This window comes from Salmo trutta, chromosome 21 (assembly GCF_901001165.1).
Source record: "Salmo trutta chromosome 21, fSalTru1.1, whole genome shotgun sequence".
Classification (NCBI taxonomy): Eukaryota; Metazoa; Chordata; class Actinopteri; order Salmoniformes; family Salmonidae; genus Salmo; species Salmo trutta.
Window position 1 is genome coordinate 38834993 of NC_042977.1, and position 13411 is coordinate 38848403.

Sequence of the window (13411 nt, forward strand, 5' to 3'; positions counted from 1 at the left end):
GGTGCCTTGGTGGAAGAGTGGGGTAACAGCAAGAACTGGCAAATCTGGTGCAGTCCATGAGGAGGAGATGCACTGCAGTACTTAATGCAGCTGGTGGCCACACCAGATACTGACTGTTACTTTTGATTTTGACCCCCTTTGTTCAGGAACACATTATTCAATTTATGTTAGTCACATGTCTGTGGAACTTGTTCAGTTTATGTCTCAGTTGTTGAATCTTGTTATGTTCATACAAATATTTACACACGTTAAGTTTGCTGAAAATAAACGCAGTTGACATTGAGAGGACATTTTTTTTGCTGAGTTTATATGTCTGATAGTAAATAGGTTGTCACTGCCTGACTGTTCATTCTCGGCCGTATCTTTGTTCAGCATGCACTTGAATATTGTGCTGTCCTGCTGCAGAGCTGGATGTACCCTAATTTCCTACTTGACAGAAATGTCCACATTCTATTCTCTTCTTCAGCTTAAACAAATCTCCAAACCTTGAGGGAACTTCTAGTAGTTAGATATGTATACCACACGTTATGCACACACTATAGAGTTGAGTATTTTCTTAAATAAAAGATCAAGCTGAATTGTATGGTACTGCGTACAGTATGTGCTCTTGTCTGCTGCATGGTTTTAACCTGGTCACTCTGTCTCTGTTTGTCTCTGTCTGGCTCTTGCATGCTTTGGAGAGAATCTGCCTGCCTACCTTTTCATTTGATGTCTCTTATAACAGTTACATTTGATTTTGTCTGTTAATTAAATGTCTATTTTTTGTCTTGAACTTTAGTGTCCAATTCTGGGGATCTGTTGGCATTGTAGGGTCACTCCAAATGTAGGGCACTGTTATGTTGAATGGGATCATGTCAACCGAGCTATTGAATCACTTGAAGATGCCAAATTGTTCATTTGTATTTGGTTTTGGTGAATAGTTTGTTTGCGTGCTATCTGAGGAAGACTAAGGAATACAGTGAAATCCATTGAACCTAGAGAAGATATTTCAACGCTAGGTGAAGTTTATTAATGAATCTGAGCATGGTTCTTTTAAATTAAATGCATCAGCTGAGAATCATTTGGGGGAAGACTGAGGCCAGTGATTCTATGAAGACTCTTTTTTTCAAACCCCTGATTGAGATACTGTTTTGAATCTTGACATTAGCCAATATTTCTACTGACTGTGTCTGTCTGTCTGCCCATCCTCCCCTTGCATCCACTCCTGTCCGTCTGTCTGTCTGTCTGTCCGTCCGTCTGTCCGTCTGTCCGTCTGTCTGTCTGTCTGACAGTTACTTCAGTCCTCTGTTTTGCAGCCTTGTGGTACCAACTTTTCAGTTCCTACGACATCCACCAATCAAAGCCTGATTTTGGAGAATCTAACAGCAGTTTCAAGAGTGCCATGTGTTTTCTCTTTCCCATCCCTCCTTTCTTTCCCCTTCTGCCCTTTCCCCCTTTCTTCTTATCTCCCTTACCTCTTATCCTCTCTGTCCCCATTCCTCTCTTCTAATATCCCTTCCTTCTTTCTCTCTCTTCTGCATTCTGCACTCCATCTGTACCCTGGTGTGTAGGATCAACAGACAAATGTGCATAATTTTAAATTACTAAAAACATGTGCATACTACCCCTTTCTCTCTCTTTGGATTATCTCTCTCTGTCATGATTATCTCTCTCTGTCATGACTCATGATGTATGTCTTGATGTTTCCTTATTTGAAGTGTTCAATGCGAACATTGTAATTGCAACGACACCTATTTATATCTCCCATAACCTTATTTGCATCGCTTTTATTTATTTTCAACATTGCTGTGTTCATCTGGTATTCTGGTTGTACAATGAGGCCGTGATTTGCCACATTGACTGGAAGAGGAACCAGACAATACTCCCTTTCTCTCTATCTCTCTTCTCCCTCTGTCTCTTCATGATTATAGTTTCTTCTACAAGTCTTCTAGGCATGCAAGTGACCCGTGAGCTCTGTCTCTCTATGCATCCATGCATCCTTCCCTCTACGTGTCATTATATCAGATAGATCTGACAGCTAGCTAGTAGATTCAGCACAGGTACAGTTAACAGAAGCACTCTGTGCAAGTTGTCTGACTAATAGCTGGTTCTATCAATTGGCTCTGGCAGTGCCACGTATCTAAAGGGCCCTCATCTGCAGTAGAGAACTCACCCCAGAGGCACAGAAATCTCATTGAAGTTTCTCATTAAAGTTTCTCACTCAAGTTTCTGGTGAAGTTTCTCATTTTCAAGTCAGTAGCCTTGAGCTTCGCTGCAAGGGTAGTTCAGCTGTAATTTAGATCTTCACATTGGTTTTATTTAAGCTCATTTTAGTTCCTCAGAAAAAAATCCTATGGTATTTTGTGCAGCCCAGAGCGCCAGTATTTGTATTGTAGATCTTGTTTTAAATAGGGAAGAGGAAACTTTATAGTCTGGGCATCTGCAGTGATGATTCTACAATACCAAATGATGTCCTTGTAAAATATGCAATGGGTTGTTGCACACTGGCTAAAACATGAGAAACTTACAGTAGGTTTCATGTGCAGGGTGAAATTTAACTTGAGAAAGCAGTCTCTCAACATGGGATCTGTGTATTTCAACTGCTATCATTAGCTAGTATTTTCAAAACTACCAATGTAGTTTCGACTAAACATGAAATATCCCTTTGTAACAGCAGTGAAGTTCATTCTACCCTTTCTGTTACCCCACTTTCTCTCTCTCTTTCTCTCTCTCTCTCTCTCTCTCTCTCTCTCTCTCTCTCTCTCTCTCTCTCTCTCTCTCTCTCTCGTTCTCTATCTTTCTTACCTCCCCTCTGTCGCCCCCTTTGCTGTCCCTCCCGCTCCGGCTCCCCCTCCTCATCCCCCTCTCCACAATCCTCCCCCGTCTTCCCCATCTCCTCCTCTCCCAGTGCGTCGTGTGCCCCCTCGTTTCTCCATCCTGCCCTCCAACCATGAGATCATGCCCAGCGGCAGCATCAACATCACCTGTGTGGCGGTGGGTTCACCCATGCCCTACGTCAAATGGATGCTGGGTAGTGAGGACCTGACACCTGAGGACGAGATGCCGGTGGGACGGAACGTTCTGGAGCTCAACGGCATCAGGGAGTCGGCCAACTACACCTGTGTGGCCATGAGCAGTCTGGGGGTTATAGAGGCCACTGCACAGGTGTCAGTTAAGAGTAAGGGACAACCTTTCTCTTTCTAATTGTGCTCTCTCTGTCTCTCCCTCTCCCCAACTTTGTTACCACCGTATTAGAGAGTAAGGGCCATCTATGATCTCGCAGGTGTCCGTCAAGAGTAAGGGCCACTTTTCTCCCCGTCTGCCTTAAGACATTAAGGACAGTTGAACAAATGTCTCCTTCTCCCTTCATAGCTCTTCCCAAGCCTCCCGGTACCCCCATCGTCACGGAGACGACTGCCACTAGCGTCACCATCACCTGGGACTCCGGTAACCCCGACCCGGTGTCTTATTACATCATCCAGTACCGGGCCAAGGCACCAGACAGCAAGTATGAGACGGTGGACAGTATCACCACCACCAGGTACAGCATTGGAGGGCTCTACCCCAACACAGAGTATGAGATCAGGGTGTCGGCCTTCAACAGCATCGGCCAGGGACCCTCGTCCACCCGGGTGGAGGCCAGGACAGGGGAGCAGGCCCCGGCTAGCCCACCCAGGAACGTCCAGGCCAGGATCATCTCCAAGAACACTGTCATGGTACGCTGGGAGGAACCAGAGGAGCCCAACGGACAGGTCAGTGGTGATTTGTTTGTTAGTTGTTTTGTTAAAGGTACAATTACATTTTTATCTCAATATTTAATAACTTCTGGGTAACAATTAAGTACCTTACTGTGATTGTTTTCAATTAAAATGGTCAAAAAGAAACAAAAATAGCTTCTTAACAAAGCAATTGTTCAAGCAAAGATTTTTGTCTGTCTAGGTGTGGGGAGGATAAAACTTAAAACTAGCTGTTATTGGCAGAAATGTTTGGAACTCTCTTATTGGTCTATTAACTAATTTAACGCCTGGTTATGTCACCAGGCAGGCCAAAATATAATCATTTTAACAATTTCACAATATTATTCCAACCTCATAGTGTGGAAATATATACACTGCTCAAAAAAATAAAGGGAACACTTAAACAACACATCCTAGATCTGAATGAAATAAATAATCTTATGAAATACTTTTTTCTTTACATAGTTGAATGTGCTGACAACAAAATCACACAAAAATGATCAATGGAAATCCGATTTATCAACCCATGGAGGTCTGGATTTGGAGTCACTCAAAATGAAAGTGGAAAACCACACTACAGGCTGATCCAACTTTGATGTAATGTCCTTAAAACAAGTCAAAATGAGGCTCAGTAGTGTGTGTGGCCTCCACGTGCCTGTATGACCTCCCTACAACGCCTGGGCATGCTCCTGATGAGGTGGCGGATGGTTTCCTGAGGGATCTCCTCCCAGACCTGGACTAAAGCATCCGCCAACTCCTGGACAGTCTGTGGTGCAATGTGGCGTTGGTGGATGGAGCGAGACATGATGTCCCAGATGTGCTCAATTGGATTCAGGTCTGGGGAACGGGCGGGCCAGTCCATAGCATCAATGCCTTCCTCTTGCAGGAACTGCTGACACACTCCAGCCACATGAGGTCTAGCATTGTCTTGCATTAGGAGGAACCCAGGGCCAACCGCACCAGGATATGGTCTCACAAGGGATCTGAGGATCTCATCTCGGTACCTAATGGCAGTTAAGGCTACCTCTGGCGAGCACATGGATGGCTGTGCGGCCCCCCAAAGAAATGCCACCCCACACCATGACTGATCCACCGCCAAACCGGTCATGCTGGAGGATGTTGCAGGCAGCAGAACGTTCTCCACGGCGTCTCCAGACTCTGTCACGTCTGTCACATGTGCTCAGTGTGAACCTGCTTTCATCTGTGAAGAGCACAGGGCGCCAGTGGCGAATTTGCCAATCTTGGTGTTCTCTGGCAAATGCCAAACGTCCTGCACGGTGTTGGGCTGTAAGCACAACCCCCACCTGTGGACGTCGGGCCCTCATACCACCCTCATGGTGTCTGTTTCTGACCGTTTGAGCAGACACATGCACATTTGTGGCCTGCTGGAGGTTATTTTGCAGGGCTCTGGCAGTGCTCCTCCTGCTCCTCCTTGCACAAAGGCGGAGGTAGCGCTCCTGCTGCTGGGTTGTTGCCCTCCTACGGCCTCCTCCACGTCTCCTGATGTATTGGCCTGTCTCCAGGTAGCGTCTCCATGCTCTGGAAACTACGCTGACAGACACAGCAAACCTTCTTGCCACAGCTCGCATTGATGTGCCATCCTGGATGAGCTGCACTACCTGAGCCATTTGTGTGGGTTGTAGACTCCGTCTCATGCTACCACTAGAGTGAAAGCACCGCCAGCATTCAAAAGGGACCAAAACATCAGCCAGGAAGCATAGGAACTGAGAAGTGGTCTGTGGTCTCCACCTGCAGAACCACTCCTTTATTGGGGGTGTCTTGCTTATTGCCTATAATTTCCACCTGTTGTCTATTCCATTTGCACAACAGCATGTGAAATTTACTGTCAATCAGTGTTGCTTCCTAAGTGGACAGTATGATTTCACAGAAGTGTGATTGACTTGGAGTTACATTGTGTTGTTTAAGTGTTCCCTTTATTTTTTGAGCAGTATATAAAACACAGGAAAGTAAGTTGACTGCACTGGTTCTTTAATTTATTAATAATAATTTACTAATGTACTCCTTTCTTTATTTATAATGTATTATGTTATTAATCTGTAAATGTATGAATGTATTAATTAGAATGTTATCAGAAGAGAATAAATGGCCAAGACAGGGATAATAAACAGTGATCAACATCTCTGACAGAGACACCACTGAGGCGCAATAGTAACTGAGTTAGTTAGATAAACATCACATTTTCCTCTGTTGTCCCTGGACAGTCTAAACATAATAAGCTGCATAATGGTTGCCTGGCGACTCACCCTGAATTTAAATCCGCTGCTCTATCGATCATCGTAGAGAAGAAACGTCAGTTTGGCCGGAGCAATGTGGATGGGTAGCCAGGCAGTCATCATAAACAACAGTAATTACAACGGCGTGGAGGTGGGGCAGTGGAGGTGGGGCAGTGCATCATAAAAAAAACATTACATTTTTAATCATGGACTATAGTGATTAGGCTTTAGGTAAAGAAAGTGTCCATGAAGTTAATTCAGTTATTTAATGATAACGGTAATGATATTTCAACCTCAAAGCGATTGCAATTTTTATCTAGCTCAACAACATACAGGTCCGGTCCAGTATCATTTGTTCTGGGAATTGACGTCACAATATATAATAACTTCCAAGCTCAAACAAGTCTATGGGACCAGACAATGAAAGGCTAATTATAGAAAACAGCAGAAAGGAGATTCTCTCCATTGTCTAACTGTCCCTCTCTTTCTGTGGTCCCTCCCTCCAGGTGAAAGGTTACCGGGTGTACTACACCATGGACCCATCTCAGCCCATGAGTCTGTGGCAGATCCATAATGTTCAAGACAGCACCATCACCTCCATCCAGAGCCTGGTACCCTCTGAGACATACACTGTCAGAGTCCTGGCCTTCACCTCTGTGGGAGACGGACCCTTCTCTGACCCCGTCCATGTCAAAGTGCTGCCCGGAGGTCAGTGTGTCTGTGGGTTTGTGTGTGTGTCTGTGGGTTTGTGTCTGTTACAAATCCCTTTGGCCCTGCAGTCTAGGGGGGGATGGAAACGAGACCCATAACATAACTCATGCAAATTATAACAGTGAAAAGGAACAGTGAGAACAAAAACCACAGACAACTTAAATCTACCGTCAAACACTATAGGTTTATTTGGTAAACACACGGTAAAGGGGGGCGGGAAGAGGGACTGACCTGGACCCAAGGAAAGAAAGAAATATCCCAAAACACCCCAAAGCTAGACTAGCCTGCTTTAAGAACAGCTAGCTACAGTGAGGGAAAAAAGTATTTGATCCCCTGCTGATTTTGTATGTTTGCTCACTGACAAAGAAATGATCACTCTATAATTTTAATGGTAGGTTTATTTGAGAGACAGAATAACAAAAAAATCCAGAAAAACGCATGTCAAAAATGTTATAAATTGATTTGCATTTTAATGAGGGAAATAAGTATTTGACCCCCTCTCAATCAGAAAGATTTCTGGCTCCCAGATGTATTTTATACAGGTAACGAGCTGAGATTAGGAGCACACTCTTAAAGGGAGTGCTCCTAATCTCAGTTTGTTACCTGTTTAAAAGACACCTGTCCACAGAAGCAATCAATCAGATTCCAAACTCTCCACCATGGCCAAGGCCAAAGAGCTCTCCAAGGATGTCAGGGACAAGATTGTAGACCTACACAAGGCTGAAATGGGCTACAAGACCGTTGCCAAGCAGCTTGGTGAGAAGGGGACAACAGTTGGTGTGATTACTCGCAAATGGAAGAAACACAAAAGAACTGTCAATCTCCCTTGGCCTGGGGCTCCATGCAAGATCTCACCTCGTGGAGTTGCAATGATCATGAGAACGGTGAGGAATCAGCCCAGAACTACACGGGAGGATCTTGTCAATGTTCTCAAGGCAGCTGGGACCATAGTCACCAAGAAAACAATTGGTAACACACTACGCCGTGAAGGACTGAAATCCTGCAGCACCCGCAAGGTCCCCCTGCTCAAGAAAGCACATATACATGCCCGTCTGAAGTTTGCCAATGAACATCTGAATGAGTCAGAGGACAACTGGGTGAAAGTGTTGTGGTCAGATGAGACCAAAATGGAGCTCTTTGGCATCAACTCAACTCGCCGTGTTTGGAGGAGGAGGAATGCTGCCTATGACCCCCAAGAACACCATCTCCACCGTCAAACATGGAGGTGGAAACATTATGCTTTGGGGGTGTTTTTCTGCTAAGGGGACAGGACAACTTCACCGCATCAAAGGGACGATGGATGGGGCCATGTACCGTCAAATCTTGGGTGAGAACCTCCTTCCCTCAGCCAGGGCATTGAAAATGGGTCGTGGATGGGTATTCCAGCATGACAATGACCCAAAACACACAGCCAAGGCAACAAAGGAGTGGCTCAAGAAGAAGCACATTAAGGTCCTGGAGTGGCCTAGCCAGTCTCCAGACCTTAATCCCATAGAAAATCTGTGGAGGGAGCTGAAGGTTCGAGTTGCCAAACGTCAGCCTCGAAAACTTAATGACTTGGAGAAGATCTGCAAAGAGAAGTGGGACAAAAATCACTCCTGAGATGTGTGCAAACCTGGTGGCCAACTACAAAAAACGTCTGACCTCTGTGATTACCAACAAGGGTTTTGCCACCAAGTACTAAGTCATGATTTGCAGAGGGGTCAAATACTTATTTCCCTCATTAAAATGCAAATCAATTTATAACATTTGACATACGTTTTTCTGGATTTTTTTGTTGTTATTCTGTCTCTCACTGTTCAAATAAACCTACCATTAAAATTATAGACTGATAATTTCTTTGTCAGTGGGCAAACGTACAAAATCAGCAGGGGATCAAATACTTTTTTCCCTCCCTGTAACTAACCAAAAATACAGTGGGTGGTCCACCCAGTTGTAACTAGGGTATTTAGACAAAGTTTACCTACGGGTAGTGTATGCCCATGGGTGACTTGTCTTGGTAACCCCTTTTCCCACCAACAAACAAACAAACAGTCATGAAGCACAACAATACACACTCACATAATTCCAGACAACTGTGACATGTAGCAACAGAGAGACAGCAACTGACTGGATTTTTAAACCAAGGGAAAGGGGATGTGATTGGGTAAGGGAGAAGGAGCAGGTGTCTTCTGATTGCCGACACCGGTGAATAGGGGAGAAGGAAAGAAAATACACACACAGGATACCTGTATCCGTAATAATGTCTGTGGGTTTGTTCCCTTTTCTGACCCGGTTCATGTCAAAGTGCTTCAGTACTGTTTAAGGTCAGTAACACAAATCTTGTGTAGAACTACAGGGCTGGGATGGGATTTGTCTGTTTAAATAAAGGATGAATAGAACAGTCTAGAAGCTACTAACTGACTGGATGCTGGAGAGGTGAGTTCTAACTGTTGTCCTGTCTCCTCTTCTATCCCCTGTAGTTCCAGGGCAGCCAGGAAAGTTCAAAGTGGGCAAGGTAACGGAGACCAGTATAGAGCTGACCTGGGAACCGTCCTACATCAAGGAGGGCATCGTCAACTACGAACTGCTCTACAAACCTGTCAAGTTCGGCAGCCTGGTCAGACTTTTTTTCTTCCATACCAAGTAGATTTCATTAAAATGATAAAGCCCATTTATCAGATAATCCAGTTCTCTTTCTTTCTTTCTCTTTTTCTCTTTCTTTTATTCATGTTCTCTCTCCCCCCTTCTCCGTCTCTAACAGGAGAAGTTGACGTTTGGGCCCAGGGCGTCGTACACAGTGGAGGGTCTGAGGGCTAACACGGAGTACTCCTTCTCCCTGGCTGCCATTTCTAACAAAGGCATTGGAGCCTTTACCAACGAGCTGGTCCAGAGGACAGCACAAGCTAGTACGTTTCCCTCTGTCACACCTGCAAACACACACTGTGTAACGTTACAGTGTGATGTACTTGTATCCCTCACAGCTCACTGATCCCCCGGGAGTCGTCTACACACTCATCCATCTTGTCCACTCATCTATTCATTTATCTTGTTCACTCATCCGTTCATCCCTGCATCCATCTTCTATGTATTTAGAGTGTACCTGATGTTTAGCACACAAACAGTTTATTTTAACTTTCACAGTTTTCTCACACAGTGAAAAGTCCCGGATATACTGATCGGATAAGTCCGCTGTCTTCAGTTTTTCCATCTTGTTTCATTTTCTTCAGTCCTTCAGTTTCCTTTACTCCAAGGTGGGTCAAAGTGCCCTTTTTCTCCAGTTCAAGAAGCTCATTGTCAAAGGTCATCAGGATTAAATTATTTGAGGCTTTATTGGAGGTATGTGCTGGTCAGTCGGAGTCTAAGACCAAATCAAACTAATAGGCCTGTATCCAGCGGGGACTGGTGTAAAGGTACAGTATTACTTTTTAATATTTGTTACCTGTATAAAAAAAAGGACACCATATAATGTACATAGGACGTACAGCTAACTGCCAAAATAAAGGAAACACTTGAGTAAATGAGGGATACAAAGTATATTAAAAGCAGGTGCTTCCACACAGGTGTGGTTCCTGAGTTAATTAAGCAATTAACATCCCATCATGCTTAGGTTCATGTATGAATGCTGGGTAAGCCATTATTATGGACACTAGTTTGGCTATCATAGCTATGCCCCCATAGGATAACTATGCTCCCATCCACAGGGAAGTGGTCACTGAATGGTTTGATGAGCATGAAAACGATGTAAACCATATGCCAGGGCTGTCTCAGTCACCAGATCTAAACCCAATTGAACACTTATGGGAGATTCTGGAGCGGCACTTGAGACTGCATTTTCCACCACCATCAACAAAACACTAAATTATGGAACTTCTCGTGGAACAATGGTGTGGCATCCCTCCAATAGAGTTCCAGACACTTGTAGAATCTATGCCAAGGTGCAGTGAAGCTGTTCTGGATCGTGGTGGCCCAACGCCCTTTTGAGATGCTTTAGGCTGGTGTTTCTTTTATTTTGGCAGTTACCTGTATATTCACCAACAGAAACTTTATGCAACTTTTAACATGTTATATTTGGCTAGTTGGATGCCCCTTGATATGCTTGACCTACACATGGAGATTAGACACCTGGGTGGCAGGCTAGGGAGTGGCTGAATGTGGCAGATAAGAATTTAATTTCATGGAGCAGAATGCAGTTCACAGTTAGCTTGGCACGGTTTGCGTGCTGTCACTAGGCTTGGGTGCACATCGTGATTGTTCCCCCAGGCCACTGGTACTGGGACTGTGCAGTTGAAGTGTCAGACTGTCAGATTCACAAATCCATGAATGATGAACATATTCATGCACATATCTTTTCCTCTGAACCTTTGTTTGGTTGACATTTTGCTTGAATGGTGGTTGTTGCATGGTAAGAAGGTCCTATGTGATGGCTACGGGTGGGAAGGACAGGTAGGCATCTCAGACAGTGCCTGGTTGTGTCTCTTTTCCTTGCTGTTCTTCTGTCGCTCCGTCCAGTGCCTTGTCTCTCATTCTATCTCATAGTTCCTCTGAAATTGCATGAGGTCAACGTTAATGAAAGTATTTGGTGTTCGTTTTCATTTCAGCTCCCTCAAATCCTGCTCTCCACCTTTTTATATGACATTTGAAATATCCAATCCCCAAACTCAATTTTAAGAAATTCGATTGGGCAGTTTAAACTTTTACTGCAGCGGGTTAAATCAGGGTCACAGAGTGATTCTTGGTAGTCTTAAACAAATCTACTTTGAAACAAAAGTATCCACCTCACACACATGGTTATGGGCTTAAATAAAAGACGATACCTGCACCGGGTCAGATATAGAGTTGTAACATTTTGAGTTTGCATCCCAATACTACACTTTAAATACATCACAGAAGACTGACATATAACTAAACTGTTTGACATAGTAACACCGGATTTTTATTTATTTTTTATAATCTTTATTAATTATGAAATTATGAAAACATGAATAACATTCGCTTTTGGTCATTGACAGCAGGAAAGGGCTACAAAGCATTACTAAAATATATGAAGAGTTTGGCAAAGTTCCAACACAATTATTACATTCCACTGAGAATGTCAAGGAAAGAAACCTTGGTAGCAAAATAGAGGATAGACTGCAAAACTTCCCTGTGGCTCAGTTGGTAGAGCATGGTGTTTGCAACGCCAGCATGGTGTGTGCAACGCCAGGGTTGTGGGTTCGATTCCCACGGGGGGCCAGTACAAAAAAAAAAAAAAAAAAAAGCATGAAATGTATGCATTCACTACTGTAAGTCGCTCTGGATAAGAGCGTCTGCTAAATGACTAAAAAGTAAGTAAAAGTCAAAAGTAAAACTCTCCATAGTATCTACAGCAGGGATGGGCAACTTTGATGGGGTGAGGGCCACAGAAAATCTCAACTCATCATAGGGGGCAGCAGTAGTTTGTGGGTCTGCATATGCACTTCCATACCCACACATGTTGTCAGAGCTGACCCTACCCTTTTGGGGGCCCTTAGCAAAATATTGTTTTAGCGGCCCCCTTCTTGACAGTGGAGAGAAAAAAATTATGTTTTAGAGTACATTTCCTGCAATAGGGTAGAGAGAAATGATTGCAGTTTTAAATATGATACCTGAGTGAGAGACTAACAAAATCAATGGGGGCCCCCTGGTCGGTAATTCACCATGAATATTACAAGTTTACTGGCTGTTAGACTAACTTACTCGTCTAAAAAAAAATTCTGACATGGGCCAATTGAGTGACTGTCAGTGAGTGACATAACAAGAAAAAAACCGATGATGCACAACTAAATTTCACCTGGTGTATTCTACTATTCTAACTCTCAACAGGAAGTTGAGACCCCCCCAAATGTTTCTACTGTTTTTCATGTCTTTAGAAATGTATCCGTGGGCAGTTGCCCATCCCCGATCGACAGTATAGCGGCAGTTGCCCATCCCCCATCGACAGTATAGCGGCAGTTGCCCATCCCCGATCGACAGTATAGCGGCAGTTGCCCATCCCCCATCGACAGTATAGCGGCAGTTGCCCATCCCCCATCGACAGTATAGCGGCAGTTGCCCATCCCCGATCGACAGTATAGCGGCAGTTGCCCATCCCCGATCGACAGTATAGCGGCAGTTGCCCATCCCCGATCGACAGTATAGCGGCAGTTGCCCATCCCCCATCGACAGTATAGCGGCAGTTGCCCATCCCCCATCGACAGTATAGCGGCAGTTGCCCATCCCCCATCGACAGTATAGCGGCAGTTGCCCATCCCCCATCGACAGTATAGCGGCAGTTGCCCATCCCCCATCGACAGTATAGCGGCAGTTGCCCATCCCCCATCGACAGTATAGCGGCAGTTGCCCATCCCCCATCGACAGTATAGCGGCAGTTGCCCATCTCCCATCGACAGTATAGCGGCAGTTGCCCATCCCCCATCGACAGTATAGCGGCAGTTGCCCATCCCCCATCGACAGTATAGCGGCAGTTGCCCATCCCTGATCTACAATATAGCTCTGTTCTTATCCAGCCAAGCAAAACTAAGCAGAGCTGTGTCTCTAGACAATGTCTTAAAGGCCCTCTTCCCAGTCGTAAATCACTGTGCCGCCATTGGTCAGAGCAGGCAGGTGAAAGCCAATCATCTGGTATCAGTTACACATCCTCCTGGGTAGTAATTAAGTTGTCCTTTATCTCATTACCTAGCTAACATGATTAATTCCTTTCTTCCTCCATAAAGCTTTGTCTTCTGTGTTGAAGCCCTTGTCTTCTGTGTT

General features: G+C 44.6%; 1 protein-coding gene across 8 annotated transcripts in view; it reads left to right on the top strand.

The window, feature by feature from the left end:
* Positions 1 to 13411, top strand: part of LOC115157389 (receptor-type tyrosine-protein phosphatase S) — a 122704-nt gene that overhangs the window by 71659 nt on the left and 37634 nt on the right. For 5 of the 8 annotated variants that reach the window (XM_029705593.1, XM_029705589.1, XM_029705594.1 and 2 more), the window contains 5 exons: positions 2888 to 3157; positions 3352 to 3731; positions 6457 to 6658; positions 9124 to 9260; positions 9405 to 9549. In XM_029705593.1, the coding sequence (XP_029561453.1) occupies positions 2888 to 3157; positions 3352 to 3731; positions 6457 to 6658; positions 9124 to 9260; positions 9405 to 9549 (1134 nt within the window). Of the gene's footprint in view, positions 1 to 1550; positions 1566 to 2887; positions 3158 to 3351; positions 3732 to 6456; positions 6659 to 9123; positions 9261 to 9404; positions 9550 to 13411 lie in introns of all 8 variants that reach the window. The other 3 variants (XM_029705588.1, XM_029705590.1, XM_029705592.1) reach the window with 1 other exon arrangement.